Source organism: Ruditapes philippinarum, unplaced genomic scaffold (genome assembly GCF_026571515.1).
Source record: "Ruditapes philippinarum isolate M1 unplaced genomic scaffold, ASM2657151v2 ctg2509_1_1_1_1, whole genome shotgun sequence".
In the NCBI taxonomy this organism is placed as follows: Eukaryota; Metazoa; Mollusca; class Bivalvia; order Venerida; family Veneridae; genus Ruditapes; species Ruditapes philippinarum.
In genome coordinates, this window is record NW_026864529.1 from 73024 (window position 1) to 91678 (window position 18655).

Consider the following 18655-nt stretch of genomic DNA (forward strand, 5'->3'; position numbering starts at 1 on the left):
TAATATTGTCATTTGCTGTTATATGATAAATATTTATTCATTCATTTCAATTTGGTTATATTATATTACATTCTAACACTATCGGAAATTTTCCAATATAGACATAGAAGGCCGGAAGCGCGCATTATTCTACAACAATGCACTCGCCGTTCTTATTACCTCCCTGTGTATTTCCAAACCGACACATTGACGGCGCAATTTTGTTTGAAAAATCTGATAAATAAATAACAATTTTTTGTCGAATTTTGTTGTGAAAACTATATAGAATGAAAGAAAATGGTTTAATCTGAACACCAATATCTTTAATTCAGTCGTTAACGCTGTACAGAAGTTTAAAGTGTTGTTTACGTGACGTCACAAGGTAGCGCCAAACAACACGTGCAAAACAATCAAAAGAACGCTATTTCAATGTCGCAAACGAGTTAAATTTAACATTTATTTGGTTTAAACATATTTATTGCATATATTTTAATCATACATTATACATACATTCAGTTTCATAACCATATACTAACATAATACACGCAAAGGATTTTGACGGAAGCACTAGGTGCTTATTAAAGTCAATCTTCATTATTGATAAATTACAATAAAACTAATACATGGCTGGTAGATCTATGAGCAAGTAAATAGCATATAAAAATGTGTACCACAACCGCTTCTATTGATTGTATACACAATATTTTTGAAAAAATACACAAAACTAGGTTATGTGGTAAGGCACTTGCATTATTTGTAATTGATAGATATTTCAATATAATATATTAATAGAAAAAAAAATAAAGAAAGAGAAAAAGAAGAAGGAATATTAAGATGAAAACCAACGTTTAGAGTTGAAGAGACAAATGATTTTTTAGCATACGGACAGTATAAAGACAATGATTATTTTTTAAGTGTTTACCAGTGTAATTGTTAAGTCGTAGACAGTACTTTGCAACATTTACTCGTCATGCAAACCTCCCACTATCCATTATGTATTTTTGGACAGCCAGAAATAACTCCGTATTGTCTGATTGAGAAAGAGAAACATCCCCAAACAGAAGAGTATGAAGAGAGACATTTTTAGTGATTTGACGCACTTTTGTAAGAAGGCATGTACGGTGGCAACTATAAAAGTGGCATTCGAGAAGATAGTGAAAGTTGTTTTCAGGTTGTCCACAATGGCAAAGGGGAGATTGGACTATATTACGAGTGAAAAGGTGATGATTTAGTTTGCTACAATTCATGCGAAGCCTAGCATGTAAGACCTGTGCCATTCGTGATCCGCTGTAAAAATAAGCGGGCGTACTATCACGGACTGGCATAACTTTACTTTTAAAAACTTTTAAAGTGGGTGAATTTCTTACATCTGTTGATAGGTTATTCCAATCGCGAACTGTCATGGGTAAGAAAGAATTGTAATATTGGTTAGTTCGGGAATGTACAGGTCTCAACTGATCTGGGTTTCGAAGGTTGTACGAAGACGTTGATCCAATATTTGGGGGAACGAGATTTGTTAGATATTCTGGTGCAAGACCATTTATCATCTTATAGAACATTATAAGCCTGTGATCGCGTCGTCTCTCTTCTAGGGATGACCAATTCACTTCCTGTTGAAGTTTATCGAGAGAGACCAGTTTGGTTGCTCCCTATACAATCTTGTCAAGCATATCCTTTTCAGCCATAGAGCAATTATTCCATATAACATCTGCATATTCTAGAATTGGTCGGATGAAAGAGGTGTATATTACTTCAAAAGATTTCCTATCAAGAGTAAATTTCAGTCTACGCATAATGTGAACCCGTTTCCATGCTTTATTTACATATTAATATGTTCATGCCAAGAGCAGTCATTTGAAAGAATGATACCCAGATGTTTGTGGTGTTCTTCTTCCGGTATAATTTGGCCATGCATGTTTAGAGATGGGTGGTTTTGCTGATGCATTTTTCTACTTAGCAATAGGCATTCGGACTTTGCAGGATTAAAGTTAACTTACCACGTATCGGTCCATTCTGTTATTTTTAGGATATCAGATTGGAGGAGTTCTGCAGCAGCATTTGGGTTTTCAACAACAATATATAAACTGGTATCGTCAGCAAAAAGACGGATATGACTTCCAATGTCAACGACAATATCATTTATAAAAATAAGAAACAATAGGGGTCCTAAAATTGAGCCCTGGGGAACTCCAGCATTTACTGCATCCCATGTAGATTGAGTACCAGGTAGCACAACGCGTTGTCGTCTTCCGGAGAGATAATTAGAAAACCAGTCTAATAATTTACCCGAAATACCAGCATTTTCTAGTTTGACCAACAGGCCTTTGTGCCACACCTTATCGAATGCCTTACTTATGTCAAAGAAAACCGTTCTCACTTCTAAACCATTATCGAGCGCTTTACAAAATGTATCATATAAAAGTGTTAACTGATTAACTGTGGAGTCACCTGGTCTGAATCCAGACTGAAAAGGGGACAAAAAGCGGATAGCATTTAAATGATTATAGATGTGTTTGAAGATAACTCTTTCGAAAACCTTTTCAATGCAACTGAGTAATGAAATAGGTCTATAGTTGACAGGGAGACAAGTGTCACCTTTTTGTAAATAGCACAGACATTTGCGTCTTTCCAAGTTTCAGGGACTATACATGAACGAAGAGAGTGATTAAAGAGAGAACATAGAGGGATTGATAATTCAGCTGATGATTCTTTGAGAATACGGTTGTTTATTCCATCTGGGCCCGATGCTTTTCCTGTAGAGAGATTATTTAATGCGTCTTCTATTTCTTGTGGACTAAGAACCAGAGATGTTAGGAGATTAGTGTCAGTTGGAGGAGTTGCTTGCGGGACTTGCTTACCACTATCATTCAGTAAAGTTTGGCTACAAAAATAGTTATTCAGCAGTTCAGCTTTTTCGAAGGAATCGTGTATAAGATTGTCAGTATATGGACTTTTTAAAGGAGGTATAGTTTTGTCTGTATTTGGTGAAATAAAATACTTAAGAGTAGACCACCAAGACTTAGGTGAGAGAGGTTCGGATTTAAGTTTGTTTGCCATTTGTTCATAATAATCAAGTTTAGAGCGTCGTATTAATGTGACGGTGTCATTACGAAGTCTCCTAAATTTTGCCCAAGAGGATTCGCTGTTAGTTCGTTTGGCCTTCCTGTATGCACATTTACGTTTTCTAATAGCTTTACGGACTGATGTGTTCATCCATGGTACATCGTTGGGCGTATATTCTGACAATTTTATTAGGGATACATTTGCTGCTGATTTCTAAAATATTTTCTGTTACATTGGTTGTATGAATATTGATGTTCTCATGGTAACAAGAGTGCCAGTCGAACTCACCTAGTGCTTGTTTCAGAGTGTTAAAGTCACAACGGTCATACATCCATATATGTCTTGAATAGGAAAGCAATTTTGGCTTGTGAAATTTCAACAGAGCAAAGACTGGACAGTGAAACCGAACATTTTGGTCAAGAAAATGGTCACCGACACCAGAAAATAAAACATTTTCAGCTTTAGATACAAATATAAGATCTAGAGTTGAGTTTGATGTTTTTCGGTAAAATGTGTCGGTTCATTAATAAGTTGCACAAGATCGTTCTCTCGACAGAGTGAAGCTATATTTAAAGATGCATTACGATTTTGAGATTTGAAATTAAAATCTCCCGTGATGAATATATCGGAAAACCCAGTATCGACAGCTTGTGAAAAAGAGTCTTCTATTAAGCTATTATAAATTGAATCAGCGTTAGGTGGCCTGTAAAAGTTGCCAAAAAGTATCTTTTTGTTGTTATGCAATGTAACTTCGACCCATAAGCATTCTAGGTTATTTGGTTCAAGATCAGCTCTATGCTTGAAGTGAAGATTGTTTTTAACATATATAATAACACCTCCATTACTGTCTCCGTGTCTGTCTTTGCGGAGAGGCAAATTAAATGAAGGCATTTTCAGATTTTCATCGGAGACAGAATCGCTTAACCAAGTTTCTGTGAAAGCTAGAATATCGAAGTCCAACAACTCAACAGACAATAAATCTATCTTGTTTTGAATACTTTGAACATTATAATGTACGAAAGATAGGTGGTTGTGAAAAATAGAAGGATCGTTAAGAGAAGACGATACTGAGGACAAAGACGATCTAGCTGTACTGGGTCCAGGGTTCTTATGTACATCGCCACAATTTGTAATAAATGTATGTACCCATAATACTAAAACACTGACAAAAAGTATCCGAATACAACCGTAAGTAAACAATAGGTTTGAGTTAAGACGAGACAGGTTCGGGTATAATTTTCTTGGTTGCTGTATGACATTATGTCTAGCTTGAGTTTTGGATAATATTTCATAATGTAACGAAAATAAGAGAAGCAGGTTGCAGAATACTAACATGGTAATGAGGAAGTGAAACGTCAGTGGGATGTTTGATGGAGATCTATAAGTATACATGGTACCTTGATTTAAATAATTATCGCTTTTCGGAGTAAAGCCAAAAGAATACTGAGAGCTAACCATTTTCAAAGGCTAAAAGTCGGATGACCAAGCATTTCATATACTCCGAATACACGAAAGTCAACATACTGAATAATATAATAAATATTGTGCCGTTGGTTTGAAAAGAAAATAGAGAGGAAAGCAAAAGAAAGAAAATGAAAATGATAGATAAAATGTGACTTAAACAACAAGGATTCATTCTTGTGATGCAGTAGGACTATTCTAGAGTACAAAAAAGTAGTAAAACAAACTTTCAATTTGGTGAAATATATCACAAGTTGTGGTATACAAATATTATCAATATGCATATAACGTACTATTGTACTAGATCGTATTGACAAACCCCTATACACGAACATGCGTACAGCGCACACACACACTCACGCATACACATACCAACACACACACATATAACGCGCACGCACACACAAACATATCACACAAACATATTACTTAAGTTAAAATATTGAAACAGTCAATATACATTGAAACTAAGCTACTCACACACACACGCACACATTAGATAATTCATATTGATATTGTTTCTTTTACATACCGAGACTTTATCAGTACATGTTCACATGAAATATTCACAGAAGCGTATTTACAAAAACAACTGAAACAAGCAACCTAATTAGATTATGAGAATCATATGAGATTATAGTTGTATTTGAATTACATAAACATAGTTACTTCATGAAAGAAAAAGACTTTGAAAATGATGTTGTCAATATCGTTGTTCCGGTAGCGCATCAAAAAAAAAAAAAAAAAAAAATAAATAAAAAAATAAAAAAAAATAAAAAAAAAAAAAATCCGCAACTTTTAGGCCTTTATCGAAACCGAAAGTATGAAGACCAATATACGGATAAAATATATCATTTCTCACCAGATGTCTCAGTGCGCATTAATATCATTATCATCATTATCATCAATGTCTTAATATCATTTGATATCATCAAGGTATTTAACTATCTCAAGATGTCAAAGATGTCAACTTTTTTCTCCCTTAACATCGTCAAAATGAGATTTCCGTATCAGTTCACTTAACATATCAAAATCATTAATATTTCATACATAATTATAGATATTATACAACTACTTGTTAATAAAATATTATATGATATTCCAGTATTATCTAACTGTTAATCAATATGCAACACAAAAAGCTTGTCAAACAAATTACACAACTATACAATATCATCAAAATGACTTACATATTACATAACATCATAATACACCCAACATTGCATGCCCACTATATAATATCATCAAAATGACTTACATATTTCTTTACATCATAATACAAAAAATTGCATGCCCACTATATAATATCATCAAAATGACTTACATATTGCATTACATTATTATACACCCAACATTGCATGCCCCCTATAAAATATCATCAAAATGACTTAAATATTGCATTACATCATTATACACCCAAAATTGCATGCCCACTATGTAATATTATCATATGACTTACATATTGCATTACATCATTATACACCCAAAATTGCATGCCCACTATATAATATCATCAAAATGACTTACATATTGCATTACATCATTATACACACTATATAATATCATCAAAATGACTTAATATTGCATTACATCATTACACGCCCAACATTGCATGCCCACTATATAATATCATCAAAATGACTTACATATTACTTTACATCATTATACACCCAACAATGGGTGTGTTACATTCTTTACTCATACTACCGAGCACGCCACGTAGTTTTTGTTGTGAAGTATATTTGTAAAATTGTTCAGCGTGGGTGGATTACATTTAATTATAGATATAACAGAGTAACCGTTATCATTATTTTCACGAGAAAATCGTGCACGCTTATGCAAAGCGGTAAACTATTCGTTGATATAGACAAAGTTCAGCATCAATAACTTAAAAACTCAGCATGACAGCAATCTACCACAAGGAACATACCCACGTTACTACATTTCACGTTAAATACCAAAAACTCAAGTCCTAGGCATCTCCAGAAACGTCTTTAAACATCAAAATTCTGTCTGAACAAAACATAAACAAGTTACCGCCATGTTACCGGAAGTGTAACATTTATTTCACTATTAATACTTTGTTTTTTGCTTGAAAAATATAGAGTGAAATAAAGTAAACAAACAAATTTTTATCAACGTTTTCAAAATTCGTTATTCTCAAAATGTTTCTACACAAGGTAGATTTAACGACAGTTTTTTCAGCCCACTGGAACAGCTTTTAAAGAACGTTTCTATTGGAAACTCTGAGTTGAAAACAAATTTAACCACCAAACATATAGACAAACTATATGATAATCTTTGTATTTTTTCTTGACGTGTTAGAGTAGAAAAATTATTTACATGTACAAATTAAAATTATAAAAAAGACACACGTGTTAGGCATGCAACGACTACGCGAACGCTGCGCATACGAAAGTAATTCAAATTTATACTCATCGATGCGGTTTAGCCTTTAAGTATAAGAGTAAAGTAATGATATTTTAATCTAGAAATATGCCATAAAGAACAAAACGCAACAATTATTTTTTAATTGGCACACGTAATTAACAGTCTACGGTGAATGGTCATTGAATATGAGTCTCAATCTATTTTTAGACTTGGAAAATCCAATTTAGCCAGTTAATATGATACTACCCCCAGTGAATATGATTTTATAAAAAGTTCTGTTGACTACAGTTTGGACCAATGAGATTGCAGCTATTTTTAGATCATATAACAATGTAGAATAATGCACGGTTTGAGTTTAAATGCGTAGTAATATAATCACGAAGGCCGATAGGCTTGAGTGATTAATTACAAAGCATTTAAACGAAAAACGTGAATTATTATACTTTATTATATGATCTAAAAATAGCTGCAATCTCATTGGTCCAAACTGTAGTCAACAGAACCTTTTATAAAATCATATTCACAGGGTGTAGTATCATATTAACTGGCTGAATTGGATTTTCCAAGTCTAAAAATAGATTGAGACTCATATTCAATGACCATACACCGTAGACTGTTAATTACGTGTGTTAATTAAAAAAATATTTGTTGCGTTTTGTTCTTTATGGCATATTTCTCGATTGAAATATCATTACTTTACTGTTATACTAAAAGCCTTAACCGCATCGATGAGTATAAACTTGAATTACTTTTGTATGCGCAGCGTTCGTGTAGTTGTTGCACGCCTCGCACGTGCGTCTTTTTTCCTGCGCTTCAACGAGGCAAAATTTGTACATGTATATAAGGTTGTACTTTTTCGTGATTTTTTTTTAATCCTTAGCCTATTCATATAATAAAACAATTATTGACTAGTGAGCAATTGAATATGATGTGATATTCACCAGCAGAAAGTCATATTGACCTCGGCTATCGCCTCGGTCAATATGTCATCTGCCGGTGAATATCACATCATATTCAATGGCTCACTAGTCAATAATTGTATAACAATGCACTCAGAATTGATATCTATTTCCTAAATAAACAAGTACTGAAATAAATATAAACTTCATTAGTGATTTTTTTCGTGGGAATTATATAAATAACACATGGCTTTGGCGTGAAAGAGGATATTGTCAACCCGAGCACTGGTATATTATCCCGAGGCGCAGAGGGGTAATATGCCAGATCGATCAACCCCGACAGCCATGTGTTATTTATTTTATTATACCGAAAGACCTACAAGTCTAGCTAAATCATTATCAGAAATGTTGGCAAACGGCACTTTTTTCATTACTCAAAAGCTATAAATATGGTATTGACAAAACTAAAAAAAGAAAGATAGTCGAAGGGAATTAAGTAGTACAATATGAATAACGGAGTTTGTAGGTGTTATATCCCTTACACTAAAAAAATCACATTGTAACAAAGTTTAGTTAAACTTAAAAATTTGCTGAATATGGAGTTATGCGAGAGTTATGTACCCCAGGTTGATATAAGAAATATTCCCCGGGGAATATATCCCAGGATGGTGATATTCAATCAGAACATATAATAAGCCTATGGGAGTTTTGCATTGAAGGATATATTGAGGTATAATAAAATTAATTAACTTACTATCGGGAGAAGTATTTTAAGACTGACATGGTTGAATATCATCGATAATACCTGGAAGATATATATTGAATACATTGTTCACATATCAAAGAAGACAATATATGATTATCAACAGTAAAATCAGTAAAATTAAAATAACTAATACTCGTTAGAGGGAGGTTCAAATAACCTTCAAGCTTACATAAATAAATAAAGGATATTAAATGAGCCTCTGGCAAGCATAACATTCCCTTTATCACATACATAAGACAAGAACAGTTACTGTTTAAAATTAGAAAAATAATAATTTTCATAACATTTAGCGTGTCTTTACGGTTTGTTTGTACCACGCAAATGACGTGACGTCAAAATATTTGCAGTTTACGGAGTGGCATTGCGGCACAAGTATGTGTTAAATGAAATCTTGTCTTAATTACACTCCTGTGTCGTGGTTGATGTCATAAATATGTTTATAATATACATCTGTGTTCTCATATGTTTATCAAAATAAAAGACTCATTTTATACTAGGCCTATTGTCAATGTAAGATGTAAGATATTGGTTGTATTAACCTGTACGTCTTTCGCAAAGGCAATTATATTCCTGCATATACGTGTGACACATCTTCCAATCTTTACTCACGTTGTCACATTCATCCATTTGATCTTGATCGACCAATTTAATCCCACTTGACTTGAAACATTTACATTCGCCCTATTGTTATATAAAGATTTAATTACTTTATATGAAGAATTAACACAGCATGTTTCTCAATGGGTCGAATTGTTTTGTGAAAACAAAAAAGAACGGTATTGTATATGATACCACACTATCACATCGTTTGGCCATTAATTAGAATATTCAAATCGATATCTTGCCCCTCACCACTGTGGGTTCGAATCCAGACGGGGACTTTGGATTTTTTCATGTTAGGAAGCTATCCCGCTAGCAGAACGTCGGTGGCTCTACTCAGGTGCCCGTTCGTGCATGAAATAATGCACGGAAGGGGTCTTCCTCCACCAGAAAAGCTGAAACGTCGCCATATGACCTGTACTGTGTCCGTAAAACAAACCAAACGGTCAGTGTACAAAACCGAGTTTGCAATATATATGCTGATTTTCTCAATATATGATTCCAATTCTTCAATATATTGTTCCAAAGTAGCCATGTATGGAACCAGGTGTCCTTATATGAAACCGAATTATCAATATATTAATTCCTTTTTACAATATATGAAACCATTTCATCAATGTATGGAGCCAAAATATCAATATATAAGTTGATTATCACAATATATGATACCAATTATTTAATATATTGAACCAAAGTAGCAATGTATGGAACCAGGTGTCCTTATATGAGACCAAATTATCAAAATATTAATTCATTTTTACAATATATGAAACCTTTTCATCCATGTATTGAACCAAATTATCAATATATAAGTTGATTATCACATTATATGATACCAGGTCTTCAATATATGGTACCAAAGTAGCAATGTATGGAACCAGATGTCCTTATATGAAACCGAATTATCGATATATTAATTCATTTTTACAATATATGAAACCATTTTATCAATGTATGGAGCCGAAGTATTTAATTTATGAGTTGATTATCACATTATATGATACCAGATCTTCAATATATGGATCCAAGTAAGTCATGTATGGAACCAGATGCCGATATATGAAACCGAATGATCAATATATTAAATCAATTTTACAAAATATGAAACCAGCTTATCAATGTATGTAACCGAAGTAGCAATATATAAGTTGATGTTCACATTATATGATACCAGTTCTTCAATATATGATACAAAAGTAGCAATATATGGAACCAAAATGTCATTATATTGACGGGACTTTTTAAAAGGCTGTATTCTATCCTTGCACCGGTATTACAATTTCGCGCCAATATTCCTTGTTGAACTGTCAAAAGACCAGTGCATACTGCACATTTTCTAAATAAGGAAATATTTGAATTTAATGTCACATTCACTTAAAATGGACTGGGCAGGCAAAACTTATCATTACATATGTACGAGTTGTATGTCATAATTAAAGCTACTGAGTCGTACATTTACAAAAACATTAAAACATATATATAAGTTCATCTCGACCTTTACCTTTGATCAAAAATGGGCATGGCCAGTAATACACATCAAGGTTAATCTACTCACAAAGTTTAAAAATAACCAGTCAAATAATAATTAATTTCATGAAAAAGTGTATGCATTGTAATGACAGAACCCAGTGACCTTGGCCTTTGACTTGTTGACTTGAAAATAGGCTATTTTGGTTCCATATAATGAAAATTGTTATCATAGAATGTAACATCAACTTATATACTGCTACTTTGGTTCCATACAGATATAAAATGGTTTCATATATTGTTAAAATGACATAATATATTGATAATTCTGTTTCATATAAGGGCATCTGGTTCCATATATGGCTTCTTTGGTGCCATATATTGGAGAACTGGTATCATATAAAGTGATGATCAAGTCATATATTGCTACTTTGGTTCGATACATTGATAAATTGGTTTCATATTTTGTAAAAATGAATTAATATATTGACAATTCGGTTTCATATCAGGACATCTGGTTCCATATATGGCTATTTTGGTACCATATATTGAAGAATTGTTATCATATAATGTAATAACCAACTTATATATTTCTACTTTGGTTTCATAAATTGATACATTGGTTTCATATATTGAAAAATAAATTAATATATTTATAATTCGGTTTCATATAAGGACATCTGGTTCCATACATGGCTACTTTGGTACCATATATTGAAGAATTGGAATCATATATTGAGAAAATCAACTTATATATTGCTAACTCGGTTTCAAACACTGACGGTATGGTTTCATATATTGTAACTGTGGATTAATATAATGGATTCCGGTTAAATAAGAAGGTGTTTTCAAGTCATATATAGTCGAAGTGAACTTATATATTATCCAAATGGTTACATAAATTGAAAAAGAACAATATCAGACAGCCATGGCTTTCCATATGTCAGTGTTTATCCGTGCTGTTCAACTTCAACGGGGAGAATGTTTATAATGTCTGTAGTACAGCTACGGATGAACACTAACTTACTTAGTGTCAAGCTTTACTTGGTCGCATTAATATTCACTTTATAACGTCACGACTATTTTTACGAAGGCGGTTAAAAATTATGAAGAACTAAGAAAAATAGAAGGTGACTATGAACGGAATTTGATAAAGTATTGACTTTTGTTCTTCTACTAAAATTTACACAGATCTTTTTAAAGAAATAAAGCGTTTTCATTGGATGACAAATAAAGCTGGACACTTTAGGACTGCAATAACTGTGTTTGCGATAACCAAAACTCATTTTTTGAGTGACACCCCTTCTGGCATTTTGTAACAAAATTAGGAAGCAATGATCAGTGAAATATTGTTACCTGATGGGAAAATGGTTTTGTGCAATTTCCAGCAATATTGCTTGCTGAGCATACGCATATAGGTACACCTTCAGGTCTCTTGTATAAGTCATGTGTGTCTTTGCTATAACAATTGTAACTTTCGCCTTCACAGGAATTGTTCAGTATACCCATGATCGAAATCGTGCAACCTTTCATGTTAACGGAAAAACAACAACATATTTCAACTGTTTTATTATCTTTTGTTATATATATATACAAGTCATCACATGTAGATCATCGACGCCCAGATCTATATCTAGGATCTTACGCCGGCTGCATGCATAGACCGGAGTATTAAGCTAGTGGGTAATGTTTACGTGTAACGAGGCTCTGCCGATTTTCCGCTTAACATTTACCCGTGAGTTAGATATCCCCGTCTGTAAAGACATCTGATGTTTGATTCTTTTTCTTGCATATTACATATCAATCATATTTCGGAAAGAAATAACGACAACTAATATTTTCATGTAGCACTTTTTTTTCTTAAATTAGTGTATGAATTTACACTTTCATTCAATAATGTCAAACTGACATCGTTCTAAGCTCGTAATTCATTCATTAAAGCAATTCATACATTAAGGACGCTCGGGCATGATGTCATTTAAAGCACGCGACTTGACTTACATGGAGGTGTAAGACAGGTTTTTCTAGCACAAGTGTTAACGGTAGATAATCCTGCCTGATATGCAAGAAACTCAGGTGTTTTCATCTTTATCAATATTCAGATAAACGTGTTTACAAAAATAAATAAAAAAGCGCAAACATTTAGTTTCAATTGATACTTACATGTCACATCTTGTCGACAGTGTGAAATCTTGTCGTTTTGTTTCATTTCGATTAGTTCTGGTAATTCTAAACATTTGCCATCACACAGAAGACAGCCTGGTTATAGAATGCATGCGAATTTTAACCTTAATAACATATTTTATTTACTTATCTTTGTTTAAACTGTATATTTGATTTTGTCAATCTGCTTTCAGTACATTATAAACGTGGTAAACAGTGTTTGTGTACATATACATATTGTTTTATTTCCGCAGTTTTGCATGCATGAAAGTGATGTAAATATTTTGAAAACAAAAAGAACATTATTTCAAAGGAGATGTACAAAAATCTACTTACTGCTATTTTTGACACGTGTATCATTTGGACAGTGCATTGCTACAATATAACATTATAATGTTGGTTATAAATATCAGCGTAAAAAAAGAAATTGAAACTTTTATCGCATGGTTATAAGGATTTTTTATTTCTTCTTACTAACCTATTATATTCGGTACACTTTCAACTGTATTGATATATAACAGTGCTGCTTCTACATTGATATATTTAGGGACAAACTTAACTGGTATATAACAGTTGAGTTTTGTTGTTTTTTTTTGTTTTGTTTTTTGGTTTTCGTTGCACCTGTAATATATTAGTGTAATCAGGGTATCACACATTTTATGATTTATAACATTATTATATAGTTTACATATAGTTTATTTCAAACAACTTCACAGTAAATATACAAAAAATATCAATAATTAATAAATGTACACAATACAGACATGAAAGCTGAGCTTATAAAGGCCTTCTCCTTACAGAGTTACGGCGCATAAAATAAGATCAGCTAGTATACGCGACTTGCATGAATTTTATCTGATTTTACATCCTTATCTTTAAGTAAATTAAGTCCAGATTGATTCTAACATTAAGTTTAAATCTTAAGCAAAATATAATGAAATAAAAAAGAATGATAGTACAAGACCGCATTATTTTCCTATTAAATAAAATAGAATTGAAAAGAAATAGATGATATTTGTTTGTTTGTGTGTAAGATGAAATTTTAATTTCATCGAGACAGCTTTAAAAACTCGTGAGAATACTGTTTTTTAGGTGCACGAGATGAAATAAAATTACACCTTACACAACAAACAAACACATTTTCTTAAAAACAAGTTTAAATGAAATTTCCTTAATATTTACTTTAATATTTAAATCAGTTTTCCCATTAGTCGAATTTCTCATAAAATACAAGAAGTCTTTGGCTGAAAAATAACTTCGACAATCAACGTTAATGGCGATGATATCATTCATTTTATTGATCGCTTGTTTTAATATTAAAAACAAACAATTCTAGTTGGAGAAAAAGTCAAACAATATATCCCACGGGGGAGGAAGTGTTACACGATGCATGGAGTTCTTATGATAACTTGTCAACGAGTTCTTGTGATAACTGGCACGGAGTTCGTCGGACAACTATTGTTTATACTGCAAACCACTCGTCAAAAATGGTAATTTTCATCGTTAAAAAGTGAGTTTTAGGTGCTAAATTAATTTTAATGATTAAGCTTGCCTTACATATCGCATTATGTGTCAAAAACTAATTCATAGTCCATTTTTCATCACCTCTTGCTTAAAATCTAGTAGTTTTGAGTAAAATTTCCAAGTTATTGCCATGTCGCAAGTATTGGCCTGTTAATTTCAAGTCTTCATCTTTTCTTAATAATTACCTGATTATAATGCAAAATTGCCAACATAAAGCCCTGGCTAACAAATTTATATCCGATTTTTCAAATAACCCGGAGTTCTTGTGATAACTTTTGTTACTGCCAATGTGTAACTTGTGCTAAATCACGGCACGTTTTAGCGTTTTGTATTATTCAATAAGGTTGTAAATACTTTTAACCTTTTCCCTTATATAAGCGTGTTTTGACGGCTTCCCCCCCCCTTTTTGAGGCCTCAAACAGTGAAAAAATGCCCTATTTAGGCCCCAAACACTGTTTTTCGTTTGAGAAATGTTGTAAAAAAAGTGACCACTTTTTAGGCGCCGTCCCCCATCCAAATATTACATCAGGGTTTGCCAGAAGGGGATGTGCCCCCTTCTGCTTCGGGGGTTTGAAGGAGGCGGAGTCCCCCTCATCTCCAAGAACATTTTGGACATGTGACAGGCTAAAAATGGTCTCAGGTCGATCTTAGGGTCACTAGTAACTGACGCTGAAAAGCCTTTTACTCTATCTCAATTCAGTGAGAAGTTGCAGCACTTTGAAATCAGTTTTGATGGAAATAAACAATGCAAAATAGTGATTTTTTGCAAATTTGAGACGTCCCCCCGTTGCCATGGTAACAGGAAATTTATCATTGAGCATGCTGTTACAGAGACTATGGTGTAATCAACATTTGTGCCAAGTTTCATTAGTATTGAAGCATTTTTCACAGTTTCATAGCAGTTTGAACTTGTTACAGGAGGCTTTTCAATGAAAACGGTCATTTTTCGCAATATGCTCATGGGGTAAAAGGTTCAATGTAATATGCTCATCCTTTGCACAAAAATGAGGATATATTGTTGGTCTTGATCGAGTGTCTGCAAAGGATAAACAGGTGATAGGCGATCATCTACAGTAAAGATCAGCGACAGTATCATGGCGTAAACCACAAAACAAAAATGTCCCAAAACTTACACGTTGTTCTCAAGCAGATGATATATAGTTGTGCATCGCTTATCTAAGGGCTAAGTAATTTGTATTATTTTATACCCAAATAAAGAAGTACATGTATAAAACCGATATGAATTGAAGTACGTTTTCTTCTTCATTGAAAATTGTGAAATTATATTTTGATAATTTTCACTGTGAAAATAATTATCAAATATAATTTTCACTGATAAATCAGTAATCCACTGAAAAGAATAAAATAGAATAAACAGAAAGAAATTTGATAGGGAGAAACTTTCAGAGATATAGAAATGAAGAAATAACTAATATGTTGATCATTCGGATAGTTCGACGATTGAATAGGAAGCATACAGATGATGTGAGTTTATGTGATTATACTCAAGAGAACCTCCTGCTTTCTCGGATGTAGGTATGAACGGTCTTAAACAGTTTTCTGTTTGCATCATTGCTAATGTTTGGGTCTCCATTTAACAAAGATTGGAGAGTTGCTGAACAAATGGTAGATATAGTGTTAAGACGACAGGCCCTGCTGTCAACATAGCGTTGTGGTAATTTCTTTTCCACTATTCCACAATGACAAAGAGGAGATGGAGAAATATTTTTCTTAAATATATGCAGATTTAGAGAACTACATTCAGTACGGAGTCTAGCAGTTCTGTCGCCTTCATAGAAATAAATCGGACATTTAGGGCTGTTTCGTCTCAAATAGGATTTGAAGGAGGGCAATGATCGTGAATGTTGTACTTTACTATGAAGGGCGTTCCATTTGATCAGGGCAGTTGGCAGAAAATTATATTTATAAAGCCCGGTCGGTAATATAGTTAATATGACAATGTCACGAGCAATCTTCTGAAAGATGGAGGCTTTGCATGAGAAGTGAAGGATGCAAATGTTTATTTCTTTTACGCGAGATACCAATAGATTCAGATGAGTTGAAGGTAACCAGCCCATTTTGGCCTAAGCTGATAGTTGTTAGTTAAGATGGTAGTAAGATAATCATTAAACAAGTTCAGTAAACAATCGTCTACTCCAGCAGCTTTCAACTTAAAGAGAAGACCTTTGAGCCGAACTTTATCAAACGCTTTACTCATATCGAAAAATACTAAGTTGAAGCCATATTAATTATGTTGTGCTGGTTTAAACAAATAAATGCGTTCAACTTTTCCTCGACACAACACAACAAGAAAATAGGACGATATTTATTGGGAAAAGATGGATCGCCCGTTTTAAAAAACAGTACAGACATTGGCTTTTTTTCATGTCAATGACATTGTCGTCTGAACAACGTTTTCATGCATTGTAACACCGTGTGGTTAATAAAAAATATTCATTTTGAATTGTTTGTGGTTTTAAAATTAACATTAACTAACAAACTAACATCAATTAGATCATTAAAGTATTAAAACAATATTCTAGACTTGAGCACATATAAATGTATTCCAACTACATGTATGTATTTTTCGTAGTATATTAATTAATGCTAATAGGAGATCTGTAATAATCAATCTGTTACATGTACTACTAATATACATGTAGTATGTTTTTAACTTTGATTTAAATGCATGATAGAATTGATCAATAAATGCTCCAAGCTGAGACTTACGTTCCAAATGCGGTATTATCTCAGTCTTACATCTGAAACACGACGATTTGCTTGAACAGTTACTCGTATTAGGACTAATACGAAAATCTAAAACATTTAAAAAAGTTCTATGAACAACATTATACGTATCGTATGTAGAATATTATAATAATATTATAAGCTTTTTTTATTAATATTTACAATACTAAGTGTCAATGTTTATAAAAAAACATTAGACACATATTTTGAACTGTTAAAAACCACACTGTTATTGTGGTCGAGTATCAGGGTCTCTGTTCGTCGCATCGTGCAAGTTAATTACATAAACTTGTAATCTGGCGAAAAAAATGGGTACTGACACGTACGTTCAACTTATTCATGCGTGAATGGGAAATAAAGAGTAAGAGAAATGGAAATTACCGATTCCCTTTTCAGCTTCCATAAGTGATGCGAGTGAGGTATATCCACTGGCAGCGGATTTATCCAGTTGTACACTTTCTGTGGATTTTATATGTGTCGCAAAACATACCAAAACAAGTACAAAAATTACAATAATTGCAACCCATTTCTGAAATAGAAATGCTTTTTTAAAGAAGTAAAGACTTGAAAACAAGATCAATGTGTAGAGAAAAGTCTTCGAAGCATAAATTAAATTCACATTTATAGTCTGATTGCGGGTTACTTTTTAAAAACGAAAAATTATCATAGATATTATACTCTTTTGGTAATGCCATCGCCATAATTGTCCAAAACGTATTTCATGTCATTAAGATTTCAAAAACATGGCCGTCGATTGAGTATCGTACTGTGAGATGGCCAGTGATGGCTGAAAAGAGTGCAAAGAAAATCGTAAGATTCAGTGGGCATCAGGTGACTGGATGGAGTAGTGGAATTTTTAAGTTAGAAAATTATTTAAGAAACAAAAATAGACTGGTTTTATTTTGGGAAAATGTTCATTCTAACGGCATTTTTTAGTACAAGAAGGTAGTTGGGTTTACAAACCTATTTCGAGTACGCTAAATTCATTTTTTGCTCTACCACAGCTGTATTTTTAGTCCTAGACCTTTAAAAATCAATTTCAAAATGGCCGCCATTGATTTTTCAAATTTTACTTTAATTCTCCCATGGGCGAAATACAAACACATATTTTTAGACATTTCAATTTAAGGCTTTGTTATTTTTAGTCTGCTGAAGTGTGAACGAGAAGAATAGATGCAAAAACAATAAGATTTATTGCGCCAGCCATCTTGGATTTCAAAATGGCTGACAATTTCCTATGTTTCATACACTGTATTATTATTAAAGTAAACAAGCACAAGAATGCATTTTATTAGGCTTGTTTTCTTTTATTGGAAGTGCAGTGATACTAATTCAGACTAACAAGCGCAGACTTTGAAAAACATCTATAAAAACTACAAACTTTATGGTGCGAAAAGGTCACAATTTATACCGTAAACGAGAGTCATGTTTGCGTTCACTTTGTCATTTAGATGTTATCTTTATACTTCTAAGAATAATACAATGCATGTTCTTTAAATCATTGCGATGTTTTTTAAATTGGGTTTTTATCGCCCTGATGGGGGACCTGCTCAAATGTCTGTCCGTCTGTCTATTTATCCGAGCGTCCTCTTGT

The 18655-nt window shown here is 33.0% G+C and overlaps 1 protein-coding gene across 1 annotated transcript in view; it reads right to left on the reverse strand.

Moving 5' to 3' along the window:
* LOC132725957 (uncharacterized) overlaps positions 1-18655 on the reverse strand; it is a 43839-nt gene that overhangs the window by 1683 nt on the left and 23501 nt on the right. Inside the window, exons 3-9 of the mRNA XM_060711185.1 lie at positions 17443-17590; positions 17044-17130; positions 13126-13164; positions 12790-12885; positions 11983-12152; positions 9099-9240; positions 8548-8598 (exon numbers count right to left, since the gene is read on the reverse strand). Of these exons, the coding sequence (XP_060567168.1) occupies positions 8564-8598; positions 9099-9240; positions 11983-12152; positions 12790-12885; positions 13126-13164; positions 17044-17130; positions 17443-17464 (591 nt within the window). The 5' untranslated portion in view covers positions 17465-17590 and the 3' untranslated portion in view covers positions 8548-8563. The remainder of the gene's footprint in view (positions 1-8547; positions 8599-9098; positions 9241-11982; positions 12153-12789; positions 12886-13125; positions 13165-17043; positions 17131-17442; positions 17591-18655) is intronic.